This window comes from Arvicanthis niloticus, chromosome 4 (genome assembly GCF_011762505.2).
Source record: "Arvicanthis niloticus isolate mArvNil1 chromosome 4, mArvNil1.pat.X, whole genome shotgun sequence".
In the NCBI taxonomy this organism is placed as follows: domain Eukaryota; kingdom Metazoa; phylum Chordata; class Mammalia; order Rodentia; family Muridae; genus Arvicanthis; species Arvicanthis niloticus.
Window position 1 is genome coordinate 93,151,449 of NC_047661.1, and position 22,714 is coordinate 93,174,162.

A 22,714-nucleotide genomic window follows, 5' to 3' on the forward strand; every position below is an offset into this window, starting at 1 on the left:
TCTTGAGAAGATGCTATTATTTTGTTGATGGTTAGTTCATTAATAAGTACAATTACCATCTGCCACATTGTTTTTTAAATTATCCCATAATTGCATGTATATTAATTTTCAGTTGTGGATATTAAGCTTTGATAAAGACACCCTCTTCCTTTATTAAAACTGGTTGAGTTCCAGGTGTACTTTCAAAACATTTAGATTTCTGGAGATACTTTGTATTCTTGCAGTGTAACATTGTAACACTAATGTAAAATTCCACATTCCTTCCCTTGACTGCTCCTTGCTCCTCTGAACATAGACTAATGTACTTAATGCTTATTGATTTCTCAAATGGCATAGTTTTTGAACAACAAAAAGCAATAATATCTAGTTTTCTGGGTATGACTTTTAAAGCACAAAGACCAAAGGAAATTATTTGGATATATTTTAAAGAGAAATGCGTATGTCTGAGTTTCCAAACCAATAGATACAAGAAACATTTGAAGGCTGTTAACAAATACCCTACTTTAAATTTCCTTGACAATAAGCCATACACACTGTAAATCGGTATTTCTTTCAACTGTATTAAATATTTTGTTTGCAGACACTGTTAGGAGCGTGTGTGTGTGTGTGTGTGTGTGTGTGTGTGTGTGTTTGTATGTGACTAAAACTAATCTTAGATACAAAAAATAGAATTATCCTAAGGTAAAACGATGTTGTTTTTCTTTCTTATGTCTCAAATTTTCCACTTAATCTTAATTTACCCACATTTTTATTTATTTAAAAACATTTTTGTTTTTAAATACATATAACAATACGAAGAACAACAAAAGGCAAACAAACAAAACAGTGGTCTCTAACTTGTTCTACGTGGACCTGAAATTTAGATGTGGCTCATTTGTCATACCTACAGAAAGACTATAATGACCTTTCAAGTAAGATCTGAAGTTTAGAGCTGGGAGAGACCTCAGCCTGAAACCTACCCCATGTGTTTTATAGGAAAACACTCAAAGTCAAGAAAGGTTATGTCACCAACCACATACAGAGTTGACAAGACGGAAACAAGAATCAGATATCCATCGTTCCTGAACCCATTTTTAATAGATCACACATTTTTGCAGGTTGCAGTTTCCAAGACCAGTTTGCAAATCTTCACAGAGTGAAAATAGAATTAACCAGGTCTGATGTAGGACTGAGAGCCTCCAAAGGAGACTGGAAAACTTTTGTTTTCCAAGGCAAAACTAGAAACTAAGAATTTCTGCCTCAGAAGTTTCTCTTCGAGGCCAACTCTTCTATCTGTTCTGTTGTAAGGTGCCTAGAGATGGCATTCATACAGGCAGTAGCTGATAATCTTTGGCTGTGGTTTTAAAGTGTAGACACTAATTTTAGGTTTCTGTTTGAACAACGGATCCCCTGTTCACACTGCATGATCATCTCAGAAATTATTCGCAGATTGTTTTCATGCTCTTCTGAAGGCACTCTGGTCTTGCCCAGAGAAATCTGTACAAATTAAGTTTGGCATTTGGAATGTGCACTTTGGCAGATCCCCATTTAGAGGCTCTTGACTTTGCTATGAACGAAAAAGAGAAACTGATTATATACTCAACCCAACCCAGAAGAGACAGACTCTGTTCCTGGTAACAGTGCAATGGAGCTGGAAAAGCTCCCCATCCCAGGCCCACCAACCGTGCAGCAAGCCCTAGCAAGAATATTCTGTTTATCTAGCAAAGTGTCCTAGAAGAGAGGAAAAGGAGGACAAGGCACTTGCCATGAGGGTGGGGGGAAGGAGGTTCCCAGATCTGCCTGGTGATTAGAGCAGGGCTCTTGGTCTCTTTTCATGCTGTAGATGTGGCTTGCAGCAGTCACGCCTCCCGCTGCCAGCCGGGCTCCGGGATCCTAAGCAGTCACTATGAAAACTCATTAGCTCCACAGCAATGAGCGCTTCACTGCTGAAGCTGGGCGCTGTGCTCAGTACCATGGCAATGATCTCAAACTGGATGTCCCAAACTCTCCCATCCCTGGTAGGACTGAACACCACAAGGCTGTCGGCGCCAGATACCTTAGTAAGTCACTCTGGTGGGTTTGGCCATCTTGTACTTAAAACAGTGGGCGTTGTAAATTTCAAAGGCTGAGAATCTGCTGCTCTTTTTATTGGTGAACTTCAAAGATAGAATGTCTGTGTGATAACTTTACTCATGGATATTTATGAGCGCTTTAAAGTTACACACAAAAAAAATAGTGGGAGAGGGGACTGCTGGAGAATTGGGTATAAAAAGGAAGGCTGGTCTCATTAAATTCTTAAGAATGATATGTTTTAACTAAATTAACTTGCGATCTGAAAGTGGTCTTTATTATGCTTTGTTTCTATTATATTTCTTGTAATGTGTGCAACCTTTGTAATTTTCTACAGAAGAGACTGTAGAAAGTATTCTCCCTAATCTGTTTTTGCCACAGCAGGGTCTTCCTTTGGAATGCAACGCCTATGGCTGTGTGTAATTAATTCAGTCAGAGAAGCCAATGTCTTTTTAAGCATAAGTGAATTATAAAACGAGCTCAGTAATTTAAAGCATGCCAAAAAAGATACTAAAACCACTAAAGAGTGAGAATCACAAAAAAAAAAAAACATACCTGAATATTTAAAAAAAAAAAAAAAAGAACTTTCTTATTGTATTATTTAACATTTTACACAGATGTTTTTCTGGCATAAATTGATCCTGTATAGTATTCATCCATGAGTATCAATCTTTTCCACATTTTAGCAAATTCTTCTCTCCTATTTTGAAATTAGATGTGTTCATCCACACTCCAATATTTCAAAAAATATATAAGTTAGTAGTTTCTCAAATGAAAATGTGAAATCTGAAATAAAAGTCATATTCTAAAAAATGTACTGCTATCAAATAAACATTCACAAAGAACATACTATTTGGAGTTTTTACCTTGTATATTACTCTATTGGACTATAAAAAGAAAAGAAATCCTCCATTTTAATAGTTGTTTGCAGTTTCTAATAATAGCCAATCAATGTACAATTAGCCATGTAGTCCGATTGAATTAATTACATAATCGACAGTTTCTCACAGTATGAAGGCAACAGCAGAGTGCATGGAATCAGATTTAACCTGGTTTCTGCATGTTACCTTTCTAAGGTCCTTCATGGTACCATAATGACTTTTCTGTGGAAACTTTCTTCATAACTTGCATAGCAAGGTCTGGCAGCAGAACAGTCAAGGAGACCCACAGCCATGCAGGCAGCATGATATCTCATTAATGCACATTTATACAACAAACAATCTGAGGTGCTTAATACTTACTGAGTCAACTTTTTCCAAGGTTCAAGTACATGGTTTTTAAAACACAGTTGTAGAATTAATACTTTTAGAAATACAATCCTTAACTAATGATAAATTATCTATCAAATTTGGCATATTAAGTATGGGATGTATACTCATTTGAATATATATATATATATATATATATATATATATATATATATGCATCAACAATTATATTTTCTACGGCTACTAAATAAAGAGCACCAAATTTCCAGGAGACATCCGTGATTCTTTCAGGATTTTAACTATATTTTTAAGTTTGAAGTGAAAGCTATTCGATTGATAATCAATCTAATTAGGTTGCTATAGGTATGTATATATCTCAGCACAACAGTTCTTACTTTAGATGGTCCTCCTTGGCAAATAAAGACAAATTTAGAAAACCATAAAAAATTCTGAAGGTCTCATTTACAGTTCCTGATCAAATATTAGTGAAGGGTATTCTGATATATTCTGAAATGAAGACAGATTAACAAAAACCTCTATTTATTTTATTTGTTTCTTCAAACTAGTGTCTATTATCTAATTATTCAAGATTATTGCTCATGGCTTAGAATCTGTATGATGAAGAATGAGTGAATCAGATCATTTTTAGAGGAATATAAAATGTTGATGATGCAAGGTTATATCAGACCTTAGAAACAGTTTGGTCTGTGCCTGTTCATGCTATCATTAGCAATATCATTTATTTATTCAATTGTTTACTTATATTGAAAATTAAATCTTAGATGGTAAGTAAAGATTTTTTTTTCAATTAAAGTTTTAGAGAAATGCAATGTGTACAACAGGTTATAGGTCACATAACTGAGAGGAAGAAAAATGTGCTGGGCAACTTCCATCTGCTTCCTTCCCACACAGTCTAACCCTTGCCCCAGTCAAGATACTCCACAGAAACCTAGAGCTCTGGGATTTAATTTGAGTCCTGAATTCGATAATCAAAGATCCATACTGTACAGATCTGACAGCTGACTCAGGGTACCAATTAGATTTTTTTAAGTAGTCATGTAGAACCAAACCATAAGACCACAGTTCTGTCCAGTGAGCCATGTCTCCATAATGTCAATTGTTAATCCATAACCTTCATGGCTTCCAGTGTCTACTGGGTCCACCCTGCCTTGCTCAAACTGTTTTTCATGTTCCTTGACTTTCTTCTACCCATTTTCTACAGACCTATCGCCTCACCTTTTGAAATTTGCTTCTTCATCTTCTTGGCCTTAAAGAGAAAGAAACTAGCTATGTACCTCAGCTGTACACCTACTGTTCTCAAACTTCTTGCAATAAAGAAGAAGATAAGCTCCTGAGAGGCATCACACACATTTTGGATGTAGTAAGGAAAGTTTGTGGACAAACAGACATTTTTCACCTGATTTTTTTTTTATAATAATCCCTTATAAAAATAGAGGATCATTAATTCTGTTTCTCCATAGCTTTCTGTCCAATTAGGTGAAAAAGAAAAAAAAAAAACGAAAAAAAAAAAAAAAAAACCAGATGCTTCTTTAGTACATTAAGTACAACAAAATGTAGTGGGTCTGCTTTTCTCATCAATTTTTTCACTTCTAATTTCTACCTCTATGTTAATCAGTATAAATGATATGAGCTAGTAACACACAGAAGTCTCTCTCTCTCTCACACACACACACACATCTCACATCTCAAAATAGGTTTTAAGTTTGTACAGCAAAGTAACAGAAAGAAAAACAATGTAGTTATATAAATATTATCATAGCTTTAATTTTTTTCAGCTGGCCTAAAATTGAAGCAAGAAAGACAGTTTGAAATGTTATTAAAAAATAAATAAATAAATAAATTGGTTTATGGCAGGTGCCTCAGAAATAGCAGTGTGTGGTTGTTTCAAGAGCTAAGGGTGGGTTACAAATTGCAGGACACTGTCTACCAGGGGCTATTTAAATAGACTTTTTTACTAAGTGATGAAGTCCCTCATATTTTTCTTCAAATGTATATTCTTATTTTTATTGCTTCATTTTTTTTCTCTTCTACACACAGGAGTGGGCTTATGGCCTTTGGAGAAGCTTAGAGAGTTGTCTTCAGGTCTCTGCAGGCTCAGGCCCCCTCTGGCCCTTCTCTCTGATGCAGAGTCACATCCCCTGTATGCTTAGCTTCTAAAAAATCCCTCATGCTGTGGAAGGCTTACCAAGAATACCCTGGAAAAGAGCAATTAAAAAAGCAGAGAGTGTTCAGCAGACACTGTTCCCAAAGAGCCAGCCCTACTGCTGTGAAAGGAAGAGGCCTTGAAGGGACCTGTGGGCAGAAGCAAATTTTTTTGCTACGTTTTCAGACGTCTATCTGGTGTCTCCTCATATGCAACTACTCTGATGCATTAGTCAGTTTAACTGACTATAATTCTCTGAAAAACACTGTCGGTATCTTCCAAGGACCTTACTCTAAAATAACAAATGTGTTTTATAGTTATGAATGATGATGTCTAGTATTACGACCCATTATTGATTGGGAGTGTTTAGGGTTTGTTTTGCAGTAGTAAGGAAGGAGCCCAGGCTCTTGTACACACTGCCTTTCCATCACATTGCTGTATTTTCTGACTGTTTTTGTCTCTTAAAACATCAGGCAATGACCATTACGTGCTAGAACAACTACGTAAATTAGCGAGAGTTGGTTGAAAGCTCTGAATAACAAATCTCGAGAGTACAAAGAGAGTGAGAATACATTCTTTGTAGAAGGTTCATATAAAGGAGGACAGTAGATATATTTTTGTTTGGGATGCTGAAACAGAAGTAGGGACTAAAAGAAATTTTCCAGGAAGATAATTCCGGGTCCAAAACCTCAGTTTTCCACAGTGGAAAGGTGACGCATGAAGCGCTGAGTCCTGGCCATGCAGAGATCATAGGGAAGGGCAAAATAAATGTATATAAACTTCCATTGTATAGAGTGACATGTGACCAAATACTACCTCTATGGCCCTTTCCACTCCCAACCCATTGGGGTTTTCTAACAATATGAACAGAGATGGCCACCTTAAACTTGATGATGATTTTGCTAATTCTATAGTTGCTTTTATTTTCATAACTGGGATTTTCCCCTTAAAACATGGAGGTTTCCTTAAATGAAGGATATTTATTTATTTCAGTTCCAAAAATTCTTATAAGTAATAGCAAGAAAGCTGCTACAAGAGTGACATCTTTATTAACACATCCTCCACAGCATATTTCTTCTGGCATGATCTCTTAACCTCTCTCTAATTCCTGTTTTCACATTTTCCCTTTCTCTGTAACCAAAGCCATTAATACACTCCTCCTCACCTAACCCTCTGGAGCAAGCAAGACATATCCTTAGATAGGAATTTAATAGGGGTTTTTAGTCACTCAGATAAGTGACCCTTAGAATCTAGGTTTTAATAATGTGATATTTTTTCTACTTTACATCTTTCACGTTGGACCCCAGTTTTAGTAGTTTGGCCCTTCATTTCTTTCTACCTTGGTCTTTATTTTTTTTTAAATACTTTTAAACTAAACATGAAAAGTAAAATGTAATAATGTTCAATCCACAAACTTGTTTCCATTCAAAGATATGGGATCCTTTCCTTTTCCGTTGTGTTGTTTAGGCTCTGGTAATGACTGCAGTTCCTTCTGCAGGAGTACTCTGTTTGCCTGGCCCTTACCTTGCTGCTTCTCTAGAGTCACAATGGCCAAGTGTTTCCACACAAAATAATGCCCCTTCCTGCTGAGAATCAGCTGCTGGGAGTGGGGGAGGAGTCTGGTTCTTCTATAGTCATGCTTAGGATTGTCAGTGAGTTGACATGTAGAGGATGAGCATATTGAACTCTGAGTTGAAAATTGTAGAAAACAGGTACGAGTTTGTACTAAATGGTAGCTTGAAAAAAGAACTGCTTTAAGTTCTTTACACTATGAGATCCTTGTAAGTAGCATAAAATACTGTTTCTAAAGGCAATTGGTTCCAAAGAAATGAATCCAATTACAAGAGAAGAGATGTTATAAGTAAACTCTACTGAAATGCAATGTATTTTGAATTTCTTTTTCTGCTTTTCAGGATACACTGGTTTTGCTTTGTTTTTAACACAAACTCCCTATGGTTGAGGGGAATTCCCATGTGGTAGCTTGATGTTTGCAAAGCATAAATACACAATTAAATTATAATCAAAGAACTCAGACTAGATACAATTGTTAAAAATGATTGTTTTAATTTTTTTATTTAGAACATTCTTAAATATTTAATGAGTGTTGTAATATTAAAAACTGCTAAATAGTTCATTTAGTTCTTCTAATTAACACAAAGAGTTCAAAGAGAACTGTACCCATAATGGCTGCTCTGCCTGGATGCTTAGAGCCACTCATAATCAACTATATTCACTTTCCAGATCCAAGTACTATGCTTCATCATCATACAAATCGATGCTGTTTCAGGGTTGCAACATCCGTATTAAGACAGAAATAATTCATAGTTCAATATGGTGTTTAAGCCTTATGGTCTGTAATCAGACTGCACAAGTTCAAAACTCAATTCTACTAATTCTTTACCCTGTGACTGTAGGAAACTTACTTCCTGTTACAAAGTTGGTCAAAATGATGTCACCTCTATCTCAAAATATCAAGATATTAAGTGACAATAAGTTACACAATCCTCCCAACAGCAGCTAGAGATCCACAGATGCTTGATCTTCCTAGTACTTGAGTTTTATTGATATTTGAATAATTGCTATAGTAAGTCAGAATTGGAGCAGGTCTTTCTTTTGTCCTAGGTATCCAAAAATACCTACATACGTCCTTCCATCTGAGATTACAGTCAGTCTGATTTTGGTTTTCCTTTCTGTGCTTGTTGGTCCTAAAACAGAGTGCTAGAAATACTTACAAGACTTCACTATTTGTCATAGTCCCCATTACAGGGTTTTGTATCAAAAGCCACAGAACAGCTAAGCACTTTAGTTTTCTTGATGCAAAGGTGAAATTTTGTCCTTTAGATGGTTCAAAGTAACTGCAGTCAAGAAGGGTATAACTCTTCAATAATTCTTAGAAGAAGGCAATTGAAAGTATAAATATGACTAGAGTCTTTACTGTTATTAATCATGATGTGCCAAGGGATGTTAAAGGAACATCAAAGCCTACTCACCTTCTCCACTTGTGTCAACAACAGAGAGTGACTGGCAACTGGCCCTGGAGTGACAAGTTGCATAGAAGCCAGGAAACACTCAGCAAGTACACATCAATATGAATGCTGACACACTTAATAATCAGTGTTTGCACTGCTCTTAAAATATTTTAATATGATAATTGGGTGGCCCTGCTCCTCTATCCAAAAGCTAAATTTATTCTAGAGCCAACCTTTAATTTTCTGGCATATTTGAGATGTGTCTGCAATATGGACAAGAAGCCCAAAGGGCCTATGTCCAGAGAAATTAACCACAAACTGGTGCTCAGCTTAAGCTTTCAATTAAATCATAAAATCTACTCTACTAAGTCATTTCTATTTCATCTTATAGATAATCTCTGAATTTTTCTCTTATAACTAAAATGGACAATCTAATTATAGTTACATATTACCTAATTTTAATAATATGTAATTCTAAGAACAACTCTTTAAACTGGATATGCAGGAAGAAAAGCTAGAAAGTAGATGTTATATTAAGAAGTCTATACCCTCAGGAATAAAAAAAGTAACATAGGAATTACTTTTTTAAAAAAATCAGCTAGCTATGAACAGACTGAAAGATAGGTCTGGTGGCATATTCTTTCTATAAAAAGGAAAGGCAAGTCTTGTGATATTCTTATCACAAGTTTATAGTTTATGACTCTCCCAATATGTGTTCACAACATATTCTGTGTGTTAGATGTTGTTGTTGTTGTTTTTGAATGAGATGACTGGCAAGATGCCTATAGCAGGAACTGTAGAAGATTAGAATTGGAATCTACATCCCATTTCTGTGAAAAGAATAATAGTAGGACTTCCTCCTCTGTTGATTCTTTGTATGGTTGTATTGTAAAGTCACTGGAAGTGAACTGGAATCAGAACTGAGAGGATGCTTTTTAAGTTAGGAGCCCAATGATTAAGGATGTAGGATGCAGAAGTTATTTAAGAATTATTTGGGGCTTTATTTCAGAATATTGAACATGAGAAATGAACAGGAAAATATATACTATTAGTTACATTCCCCTGTGAAGGAAAAACTAGCAGATTTAATGTAGAAAGACCAGTAAGATATGAGAAATTGGATGTCTAGAAGTGTCTAAAATGAGGTTCAAATGCAGAACTACACAAAGATTGAGAAGTGATGTGAGATTAACAGATGATAAATTATGTAGACTCTGGAGTACACGGCACTCCTTATGACATTTGTAAAGAAAACAAAACAGAATCATGCTGTCATCAATGGAAATTGTTTAATTTTTCTCATCCAACTTCAAAGAACCAAAGGCTAAGGTTGGAAGTGAGTAAGTAAGCTGATTGCTATGCAGTCATGAAGACCTGAATTTGATCTTCAACACTAACATAGAAAGTTAGGTGTTGTAGCATGCATTTTTGAACCTACTATTGGGAGATTAACAAATCACTGCATAATGCTGGCCAGCTTTGGGGCATTCCAGGCCAGTGAGAGGCCCTGTCTCAAACACAAGGTGGAAAGATCCTCAGAACATGCACACAAGAGTATGTCCTCAGACCTGCACACATGTATAAAAATATACTCAGAAATTAACAACAAGAAAAACAAAACTCACAAAGACACAAAACTTTAAATAAATAAATAGAAAACTTCTCCTTATGATACTACACCTCTGTCTTCTTCATACCCTATAGTGAAACTCTCTTTTGTGTTTGCTCTTGCTTTTCCCCAGACTCAGATTAGCCCCAAAGAAGGGTGGCAAGTGTACAGCTCAGCCCAGGACCCTGACGGGCGATGCATTTGTACTGTGGTTGCTCCAGAACAAAACCTGTGTTCCAGAGATGCCAAAAGCAGGCAGCTCCGCCAGCTGCTGGAAAAGGTACGTGGCTTATGTTCTCTGGGCATATTTTTATTGAAATCTATTGCTCTTTAGAAACAAACTATGGTTGATTAATATAGTTTCCCTGGTTTTTTGCTCTCTTTTAGTAAGAGCCTTTCCTGTTCTTTGGAATGTATATCTCAAGCTTCATGCTATATTACTCCATTTTGGGGTTTCTTTTTACCTTTCACAACTTTTCTTTTTTAAAAAACATATTCTCTATCGTATATCTTAATATATGACCTTTTTTTTTCTCTTATAGAACTAAGGAAGTAGAGAGTGCTCCTCCAATGCTGACAATTCAACTCTCAGCATCACACAAAGCTCTTTGAGCTCATTACATTAGACTCTTTTTTAACAATCTTGCTAGGAAGTTAAAAATAATGACATAAAATATGCAAGCTATCTGGACAGATAATGAATAATTCCAAGTGTTTATCATCATTCTCTAAATCATTCCTTTGAACATTAAGCTCTTCAGTCTCACTCCATGGCATTCTCTCCACAATTTACTGAAGCTGGATCCATAACAGTCAAATGCAGAACGCCCTTGATTTGTTCCCATTTACAGACGAATGTCAGTTCATGAAAGGTTGTTTATATGTAGTTAGGAGGGAGAAAGGCAATGAATGGTGCTTTCAATGACCCCCATTCAGACTTGTCTGTGAAGGGTTCTGAATACAGTAGGACAGCTGGGGTGGTCTGAGTGATGCAAGGGGTGACAACACGTGGGAATTTCAAGTATCATGGAAAGAAAGAGATCAATTAGGTAGTACGTGTAGTCGAGGATACGACACTCTCTGCTCACTGTGTTGAGAATTTTTTGTAATTACACACTCCAGACACTGAATAGGAAGGTTTTCATATAAAATTAAGATAGGGGATTGAAAGCACCTAGCATGCTAATATAAACAAATGTTTACTATCTTAAAGCCAGCTACCGCAACTTTTTTTTTTTCCATCTGTCATAAGGTTTCCTTTGTGAGCATCATTTGAAAATCTTTTGATGAACAGTATTTTTAAAAGCCGGCTTTCTTGTTTTTGTACAAAGCTTAGTCCGTTTCTGTTAGCATATTTGTTTTATTATTTTGGGGGGTTCTTATATCTTTACCTACTTCCAACCCTTATGCCATCTTAATTTCTTCCAAAACCCCCATTTCTAGGAAGGGAAGAAAGAAGGTGAAAGTGTGAAGAGGACATATACTTCTCTAGGCTACTTCTTGCTGATTAGGGTCATCAGGTTCCTTGGGGCAAGTCCAGTCTTTGTCACCAGAATATCCAGAAATTCAACAAAGGCAATAGCAGCAGGGACAGCAGAAAGGGGAAGCAGCAGCTGGCCCAACAGGGCTCTTACATTTATGTCCCATCTAGTCCCCAGATTTAAACTATCTGCAGCCCTAGATAGAGCACGAGACAATCATAGTTAACATTTGTGAACAAACGGAAGCAGCCGCACATCTTACACCTAAGATTAAGAAAGAAACATAATTCATATAATGTAAGTGTGTTTTTAAAGAAACCAAAATTCTCATTACACTTTCCTCCTTTCCCTGTCCTTGGAGATGTTCTTGTCACATATTGGCTGTCTCTTCTCAAGCCTTCTTCTTCTTCTTTTTTTTTTTTTAATTATTGGATATTTTATTTACATTTCAGATGTTAACCCCTTACCTCATTTCCCTTTCCACGCCCAGGTACCCCTATCCGATTCCCCCTCCTCCTGCTTCTATGAGGATGTGCCCCCACTTATCCCCCCAACTCCCACCTCCCCACCCTCGAATTCCCCCACACTCTGCGTCCAGCCTTCATAGGACCAAGGATATCCTCTTCCACCTATGCCCGACAAGGCCATCCTCTACTACATATACAGCTGAAGCCATGGGTCCCTCCCTATGTGCTTCCAGGCTGGTGGTTTAGACCCTGGGAGCTCTGGTTGGCTGGTATTGTTGCTTTCCTCATAGGGCCTCAAACCCTTTCAGCTTCTTCAGTCTTCTCTCTAACTCCTCCATTAGGAACCCTTTGATCAGTTCAATGGTTAGCTGTGAGCATCCACCTCTGTATATGTCAGACTCTGGCAGACCTCTAAAAAGACAGCTATATCAGGCTCCTGTCAGCATGCACTTCCTGACATCAAGCATTCTTTTATAATGAGATTCCATTCTCTCCACTCCCACTAGAGCAGGTGCCATTTTTATTAGAATCTGTAGCTGTTAAAAATTACTATAGGCATATTATAATTACTTTTGTGGTATTGGTTTCTAATCTTGATTATCTTTTTTATGAATATTTCAAATTTAACATTTAGTTGCATTACTAGGGAAATTAATTTGGGTAGAAAATGGTTTAACTTTTAAATACATTTTTGTTTTATAAAATTGTATCTCCTCTTAGATTATTGACATTCCTCAATAGTCTTTTGACTTCTACATAAAATGCACTAATAAAAATTTTTTCGATCGTACTTTATATTATGTTTTAGTATCTTTCAGTAGAGCATTACATAAACAAACCATATACATAATTTTTCAAAAACCATTTAATATAGTTCAATATAAATTTTATAGGTCAAAACAGAAATGTCTATTATAGATCTAATGAAACTATTGTTTCCATTATTTCTGTTTTTGTTTTATATTTTTTAATCTACTCCATTCAACACTTACAGAAGACATGGTTCATTTTTTTAATTTACATAAAAACAATCTGGCTCTTTCTGAATCTACATTTAGTCTTACTGCACCAGAAATAAAATTGTTAGTCTAAAATCCTGTTAGCTAAATATTTTTGTGTATTGCTATATGAGTCCTGCATTGCCCAAGTCAATATTTCCTAGCAAGATTTTAGACTAGGATGTGAGCAATATTTTCACCAATAAAATCAATTCAAGAACACTATAAATAATACTTCACCCTAAAGATTTCAAAAGCATTTTAACACCAAACTTTCCAGTCTAGGAACTGCTGCTCTTTTTGTTAAATCAAAGCTAGCCAAACACATTGAGCAACAGGCTTTTTCATATAAAGTAGTCAGAGTAATAGTTATAACTGAGAGTAAGAATGCACTTATTTGTTTTCATTCAGAAAGATGTCATGCATTTTATTAATAAAACAAACAAAGAGGACAAATGCTTCAAAGAAGATCAGATATGAGAAACATTGATTTTGCCAAACAGTGTAGATGTCCATTAAATAGTTTTTATAGTTGTGACAAATATCAAGGAATAACAAATTACAGCAGGAAGAATTTATTTTGTCTTATGGTTTTAGAGGCTTTGGCTCATGGTCATGTGGCCTTTGTCTTCCTTGACTGTGTGATAAGGCAAACAGTCATGAAAAAGACCATGTGTTTGAGCAAACCAGCAGACAAGAAGCTGGGAGGAAGGACATTGAAATAATATAGGCATGAAACACCTCTTGATGACCTACACCTAGAAACTTCACTTCTTTCAGCTAGGTCCCACCTCTTAAGGTTCTAGACTCTCTCAAAATAGTGCTGTCATCTGAAAATCAAACCTTCAGTATGTGAGCTAGAAGATGACATCCAGCATTCAAAAGACAATAAAATCCCAAACAAACATGAAAAGTCAAAGTGAAAATCTACTTCAGAGAGAAACAGAGCATAAGAAGAAACATGGGTATCCTTCCAATGAATCACATAATGGAGAAGTCAGTGTCCTTTATTATCAGGAAATGTTTGCTCAAGGGAGTAGCTTCCATCAATACTAGAAAGCTCTTAGGAAGAGTTGAAGGCCAATCAGACCCGAATTCTGTCCATTTAGACACTTTAAATTGTATCTTATACCACAGATATAGTTCCTGCAATTATTCAAGTCTGTATAATATAGATGGTCACAACTAAGTCTCATCAAAAATTCTCTCAATGCATTTTCCCATAAAACAAATCAAATTGAAAATTCAATTGAGATGTCCAAGTAGAATGTAAAATAAGGGACTCTCTTTTAACTCAATTCTGAATATTTCCTCTTGCCCATTATATTCTAATTGTGTGAAATATGATTAGGTATAGAAAATTCTTAGGAGGCTATTAACCATGCTAAGGATGGGTATCTTCACAAACTGCTACATATTTAAATAGGAAACGAGTTTCTTTAATGCAAATGCTTAGCTCTCAATGAGGTTAGAAAATTGCTTTGAAAATAATGCTTTTATCCATGATGATGGTTTCATGAGTTCAACACTGTTTCTAATTTTCTATTGAACTACAATAAATATGAAGCTTACTGAATATAAGAATTTTACATTGAGAAATATTTGTCATCATATATTTCTGTGTACAACAGTTGTAGGGAGAAAAATCCTTTCCCTAAAATATTAAGATACAAATTATTCATTATACTGTTTGAAAACTAACATGATTTTCTCAGGAAATATTTATTAAGCGCTTATTCTATGTCTGGTTCTGTGTAACATCTTGCAAGTAAAAAAATGTGAAGATGCAGCCTGTGATGAGGAGGATAGATCAAGGGCCTTTGCTAACATTGTCCAAGAACATATTTTAAAATTACTTTTAATATAAGTCACAGTATGTCATGTTTGGAACAGACAGTATGAACATAGGGGAGGACTAAACATCAAGCCATCACAGGAAAAGGATAAAAAAACTTGACTTGTCTGACAAAAGGTAAAGAACTGAGGCAAGCCCAGGCACAGGAATTCACTGCTTTTTCTAAAAATGACAGTTCTGAGCAATGTATCAACATGGTCTCTTTTGAGCTAACTGGTATTTGCGTTAATCTTCATAATTTTTCCTTATGAAAAAGTGTATCTCTGAACAGATTATTTATTCATATGTATTATTTAGTTCATTCATATGATTATTTATTCATATTATTTTGTTCATATGTATTCCTTTCAATTTCATTCTACTAATTACTAAGTAATACATATTTATTGAAAAATAAATGGAAGCGCACATTCATATATCTAAAAAAAAAAGAACTATTTGAAATCCTATCATCTTTTTGGGGCTCAACCTTTGGTATATTCATTAATGCAAACAAAAATATCATTTAATCAAAATGGGTTTATATATACACCATATAAATACAGAAAGTTCTTTCCTCTTTGAGAAATCTAGGGCTGGAGAGATGGTTCAGCTGATAATGGCTAGGCTCACAACCAAAAATATATCAGAAATCTAATATTAACAGCCTACTGCATATTTTTCTAATTCTTTTATGTGCATTTCTTCATAATTTTTCTTAATAGATCATATTATCATTTGCATGGGTGACTGTATTTTATTTATGACAAATGATCAAATTCTGTATCCATATTATGTTTATCTTTTATAGAAAACCTTCCCAGATGAATGGGATATCTCAAGCTTTAAAAGTCAGTTGTAGGAATCACTTGGAAATCTTGATAAATATGCAGACTAATTGAGTGTCTTTGTAAGGTTCCTAGGATTCGCATTTTTGACAAGCTTCCAGGTGATGATGAAGTTGTTGCTGAGAAGCACCAGGGTTGTAGACATCCATCTTTGTCTTCACAATAATTTATTCTTAGATGTTTCTTCATCCAACTGCTTCCCTCTATTACAAGCTTTCTCTTTGCTTCCAGGATTTTGCTGCCACAAAAATTAGAGCAGCTTTCCTTTCATTTCTGCACTCTTTCTAGGTCACCCATTTCCTACTTCTAAATAGCCTTGGGGCTTAATGGACCTGGACCAGTGCCATCAGCTTAACATGTGTTTCTGCCTATATATAAGGCACTTTATGTGGTTACTATTTCCCAAGTCCCTCAAACATATGCCATGCTACTTAGAAGGTGTTCCAACACTCCCAGCACTTGTCCTGGTCAACTCAGTGTCACCCCTCAGAGTATTTTAGAATCATCATGATTTAAATGCATTGAAATCAAAGGGAGTTGATATCAGGGTTCAGTGAGCTCATCTGAAGAGGGTCCAGGTTTCTTTGTTTGAGAACACAGAATTGAACAAAGACACAGAGTTGCAGCAGAGACAGGGTATAGGGTATCATATATGATATATAAGATATATAGTTTCTTTACAAATAAGAAGAGGGTTGGACATAAGAAAGATAATTCAGTAGCTCAGCATTCCACTGAACAAAAGATCCTGACTTTTATGCTACACATCCCAGGATTTTGGAGGCATTTGCATTTTGAGTTCATTTGCAACTGGATAGAATTTCTTACATGTGTTCTGCTACACTTAACTCTGCAAAGTAGTTCAGTCATTGTCTGTGTCCTTAGCAATTTTAAAGTTCCACCTTGGGGTATATATTAGTACTATAACAATAGACCAGCTTCAGACAGTCTGAGTGTGCTCTGCACCTGCTGAGATGATGATTTAAGTGGTGGGGATTGAGGGAGACCAGCCTTTCCATCTACAGATTTTTTTCACATAACTTTTTTCATCCTTCATGAAGTCTCCACCTCATTCTTCTTCCTTATTCTTCTGTCTCAACATGATTGAACTCTGTTGGACCTGTCAGTACTATACACTGTTGCTAGGTCCCCCTAGCATTTCAAAGTTACAAACAGCATTTACAGACACATTTTATGTCAAGAAGCATTATCTTGGGTATTATTACCTTACGAAGCCTTGAAATGAAACTAATTTTAATTTTTTTTTCTAATCTACTAGCTTTTTGCTTGTGTGACCATTACTAATGATGCATGGCCAATTGTTAGGACATGCATAGGTATAATTTTCTTTTGTTAGAATTTTTGAAAGCTTATTGTAAGGAATCTTGTTTAAAATGAGACAGCAGACATGCCCTTGCTGATTTGGTTCTTCTGTGCTTCATGTTAGTAACATTTTTATATTTTAGTAGAGATTTCAAGGATCCATATACTGAGAATAATGCATAACCAATGACTTTTTTTAAACAGGTACAGAATATGTCCCAGTCTATAGAAGTCTTAAACTTGAGGACTCAGAGAGATTTTCAGTATGTCTTAAAAATGGAAACCCAAATGAAAGGGCTGAAGGCCAAGTTTCGGCAGATTGAAGATGACCGGAAAACGCTAATGACCAAGCATTTTCAAGTAGGTGTGAATTCTGCAATCTTGACAGTCCAGCATAGTATACAGCTAGCATATCACTCAGCTGAAAATCGCTATTCATGGGCCCATGTACAAAGTTAAAGACTCACTGGGGACACAACTGCCTCGCCATTAAATAGTGACCATTAGCCAGCAGCCAGGAACACATAGAAGACTGTTATTTTTTTTTTTAAGGTGCTGCCCATCAGAGAAATGTGGAGTTTCTGGGTAGAATTACAGGTACATTACCATCTAAGAAAATGGGAAATTCCTAGAAAAAATTAATAATTATGTCATTAAAGATTTTTCTAATCAATTTATGCTACTGTGAAGATGTAAATTATTAAAGGAAGCAAAAATATCATTGATGACAGGGTCTTTAAAAGGATAGTTTTCAAAATTTATATAAATTAAATCTTTAAAAAATATTTTAGGTGGTTTAATGCCAATTATCTAAATGCTAGAAATGGAAAAATGTGTTAAGCTTACTGGGCAGACTTAATAATATATGACAGAGTCATTTTTTGAAAAAAAAAACTTCTTGATCTAATAATGTCACTTGAGCCTCTTTTTAAAAGTATTGCTTTGTCACAAAAAGGATAGCACTGAGTCTTCAACAACCTTAAGGTGGCCCATAGATACTATCTCTTGTCCCTTTGTTAATTAGACAATGAAGTTCAATCCCAGAGTGAAGGGAGTAGGTTGAGTTCAAGCTTGTGGTCAAGGGTTTGAGTTGGTCAGAGACAAACAGCATCTTTAAAAGGCACATTATAATCATATAGAAATCATCATGATTTAGAATTTTTTCTGTGGCCTCTAGAATATCAGAGCAGAGGTATAGATGACAGACATCAATGCATGTCAAATTTCAAAAGAAGAAACAGGACATAAAAGTTGAGGATAGTGGCAAGAGAGAAGTGGGAAAACTGAGTTAAAGAGAGATTTATACAAAACAGATGTATTTGAAAAAGAGAAAGAAGAAAAGAATGGGTTATAATAGAATATACAATACACGTGAAAATTAAAGAAAATAAAACTGAGCTAGATAAACAGAAAAAAATACAGGAAAATGATAAACAGGGAAAGATATAAAGTTCTGGACAGGATCCATGTCAACCAGAATTCATTGAGCACATACATACACTCTGTGAGACAGGGTCATGCCCTTCCTAGAAAAATGAAGCACAAACTCTTCCCTTGAAAAGCAGCTAAGAGGGAAGTGGACTGGGCTCAAAGGACGTAGCATCAACATTTAAGAACACAAAGGGAGATTCATTTGTCCACTGATAATCTACTAAGGAATTAGGTGATGTTGACAGTGTTCAGGAAAACAATGTTGGATGTGGCCTTTCTTGTGAAATACAAAATTTCAGAGAGGATCTAGAAGTTGAACAGGGTTTCTCTGCTCAGAATTGGGATGTAGATGGTAAAGCAGCAGTGTGAACCTGAAGCTGTGTCATTATCAAAAGAGAAGGTTGTGATGCTAAGTGGAGGAGAGAAGCACTGTCAGAAGAAGCAGCAACTGGAGAGCAGGAGCCCATACTGTACATCAGGAGAAAATAGTTCTAAAGACGTGGTAAAATCGAGGGACCCATGTAAGCTTCCCTGGGTCAGCAGGGCTGGGGATGCATCTGTAGGAAAAAAAGAAAGATGAGAAAAACCAAAAACATATTTGCCCTAGTGTATAAAGGATTTTCCCTAGTGAAAGCCATGGTGCCAATTAGAAAATTGAATTTTTAGAAAATATCAGGTGATTATAATTTTGCTTTTTTTCATAGTTCATATGATGATTTCAGAGACATGTTGGGAATGTCCAAGTCTAAATATCAGTTTTCAAAATAATAACCATTATTTTGGACACACATATTCACAGCAGAGTTCTGAGCACTTTTATCTATTAATTGGTTCAATCACCACACCCATTCAACAAGGCAAGCACTATTTTACTGTTTTTGGCCCCACCAGATAAACTAATACACAATGAGTACATTTTCTAATACCTGATGAAGATTTTGATTGACAACAACTAGCTCTAAACCTGTAGGTGTAAACTGATAAACAAGGCTTTGATTTAAAATTAAAATAACAGGGACTGCAGAGTCGGTAAAGTTTGTAAATTATTGCTAGTACAAGCATAAGGACATGATTTCTGATCTGCAGCACACATGAAATAGTGACAGGGTTTGGGGGAAGGCACACTGTGTCCTCATCATTGAGAAAGTCAAAGCAGCTATATCCCAAAGCTTGTTAAGTAGACAATGTAGCCTAATAAGTATAGAGTGATTGTGAAAGACACTTAAAATCAACCTCTGGCCTCAACAGTGGTGAATATACACATACACACACACACACACACACACGCAAACACACACATACACACACGCACACACACATATATACACACACATACACACACACACATATATATACACACATACACACACGCACACACATATATACACACACATATACACACACACATACACACATATGTATATACACATATACACATACATATACACACACACATACACACACAAACTCACACATAGTCACATACATTCATATGTACACTTATGACAACAGCATTCACACACATGGGCACACACATACATAAACATATAAATATGCACACATCCATATACATACCAATACACATGCCAAAATTCCCATATTTATGAGCTCACTCCTCTACACACAAATCATACTGATAATTAAGTGTCCTAAGCATGCTTCTGAAGCTCATTTCTTCCCTGAATCACATTTCCTTCTAGATGCTGAGATGACATATGCTACAAGTAGAATGGTTAAAACCCAAGCTTAAGTGGAAAATTACTCTATAAAAAAAACCCTCTCTCCTGCTGCCAAACTTTCATCTCATGACAAACACTGTCAACTTTTCCTTCTGTGATCTTTCAGGTGGAAAGCTCAGCTAGCCATCATATTGAGACCAACTGTTGTTGGCAACTACTCTGGATATTGTCAGAGCTACATAGTTGAAAGTAAAATTCTAGAAGGTATCAACAATGTCAGATTTATGGGATTATATTTTTAGATATATATATATATATATATATATATATATATATATATATATATATATATATATATATATTAGAGGACCCTGGTATATAACATAATATATACCAGGGTCCTCTAATATATATATCTAAAAATATATAATATATATTATATAATATATATTATATAATACACCAGGGTCCTCTAATAAGTGTTCAAAGGCTCAAAATTGATTGTCAAAAGTCTAGTAATTTTTAAATAAGTAAAAATACTTTTTAATTCATCAGAGATAAGAAACTTCTGAAACTTTGACATCAGATTTCTCCTTTGAATACACACACACACACACAGACACACACACACATACACACACACACACAGAGTAAAATGTAAAGTGTTCAATTTTGACAGTTATTATAGGTATGAGCAGAACTCTTATCATTAAAATTCTAGTGAAACAATTTTATCTCCCTTTAGGGGTACTGCAAGATGCTTAAACCAATGTTTATTTCAAGATGAGCCCTAAAATGAGCAAGTTCTGCTGTTCTACCTTTTGACTGCAAAAGTTACCAGTCTTTTTTCATTGCTGAGATTGTGCTAATCATCTCATTCAGCTTGTACATACAGAGACATTCAAAGATTTCCAGGTTTGAAGAGCGTGTAGAAATTTCCCCACCAGAAACACAAACCCATTAATCAGAGCAGCAACGGGAGCTTCTGCTACTCAAATGTACTTATAGTAATAACATTTTCTAACTCTAATTGAAAAATGTAATTTTCAGCTCCTTATATAATTATACAGCATGGTTTCTGACAGAGCCTATGGGTTATTCTCAAAGGGACATACTTATAACTCTTTCAACAGATTATATCATCTGCAATAAATTCACAGCTAACTTAAACTCTTGCAATACTTTTGTTGTTTATATCTACGAAATTAAAGGTAGAGAAATATATATGACAAGTAGAGAAGGTGCAGGTAAAACTTGTGGCCCAGGCTTGTGGTGATGAGAAATAAAGAAAATTGATAACATACATTGTTTGGTCCCTTGACAAAAATCAGTGTTTTAATGTTGAACAGCTCTGTGCAACTGGCCCAACTGTTATATAAGTTATGCACCTTGTTTTATTAAGGAGTTAATTCACTACTTGGTAGGTAAATAATTCTGCCATCGGTAATGACATCTTAATTATCTATGCTAGAAGACAAGTGGACACAAAGTTTAGTTAATGATTCCAAATAGAAACAGCAGCACATATCTCATCAGCTTTTGTGAAACTTTGTATGATTTATTATGTAGTTGAACTTACCTTCCTAACAAAGTTGTCCTAAAATGAGTATTCCAAAGGACAGGGAACACCTAAGCAGAAATGAAAGACAAAAACAAACAAACAAACAAACAAACAAACACCAGAAACACCAACAACTGGTTCTAGAAACAGCCTTAAATTTAAAAAAAAAAAAGGTAGATCTAGAATCAAAAATTTTTTCTTAATGTAGTTCTATGGTATAGGTATTAATTTCCCCTGATGTCTCTCATAAGATATTTGATCTCTTTCCAGTATTGCTATTCAATACATCATTGGAAAATGGGATCACATCTCTGTTTCCAAATGAGATGATGTATTATTCAGGTTATAAAACTCTAACAGAAGGTAAGAAAATCCAAAAGACCGTAATTGCTATGATAGGAAGTTTTTTCTAATTATAGTAAAGATCAATTTATTTTATAAGCAGTGCACATCATCTCTCAAAGAATGGTTGCTATGTTGACAAGCTGAGATAGGAAAATTTATTACCAAGAGTCATGTGGCCACTTACATTACCAAAGTCTACATGATGTCAACCAAATTATCAATGAAAACCTTTGAAGCTGTTTTAATAAGTTCCTTTTCACGTCTTAATTCAAAGAACATAGCTGCCTTTTCCGTTTTAAATGGCTCTTGGAAACATTCTACTGCTTTCCACAGGAGTTGAAAGAGAAAATGGATGAGCTACTGCCCCTGATCCCAGTGTTGGAGCAGTATAAGACCGATGCAAAGCTCATCACACAGTTCAAGGAGGAAATTCGAAACCTGTCTTCAGTCCTCACTGGGATTCAGGAGGAAATTGGTGCCTATGACTATGAAGAACTGCATCAACGGGTCCTTAGCTTAGAAACCAGGCTTCGCGACTGCATGAAAAAGCTGAGTGAGTACAGTTCTTTCATTGGCTTAACTCGTTAGATTCAGTTTCCATGGAGACTGTATTCTAACACAGAAAAAAGTTAGAGGGAAGGACCTAGTTATAGGGAGTCAGGCCTGAATTACAGGACCAAGTGTCCCTTAGTCACTTGAGCATGGCTGAGAACTTTTGTTTAAGTTTCTGCCATGTTAAGGTCCCATG

General features: G+C 35.6%; 1 protein-coding gene across 2 annotated transcripts in view; it reads left to right on the forward strand.

The window, feature by feature from the left end:
• Nucleotides 1–22,714, forward strand: part of Olfm3 (olfactomedin 3) — a 194,344-nt gene that overhangs the window by 150,285 nt on the left and 21,345 nt on the right. The window contains exons 1-4 of one of the 2 annotated variants that reach the window (XM_034500497.2): nucleotides 1,872–2,039; nucleotides 10,133–10,279; nucleotides 17,155–17,310; nucleotides 22,300–22,519. In XM_034500497.2, the coding sequence (XP_034356388.1) occupies nucleotides 1,911–2,039; nucleotides 10,133–10,279; nucleotides 17,155–17,310; nucleotides 22,300–22,519 (652 nt within the window). In that variant the 5' untranslated portion in view covers nucleotides 1,872–1,910. Of the gene's footprint in view, nucleotides 1–1,871; nucleotides 2,040–10,132; nucleotides 10,280–17,154; nucleotides 17,311–22,299; nucleotides 22,520–22,714 lie in introns of those variants that run through there. The other variant, XM_034500498.2, reaches the window with a different exon arrangement.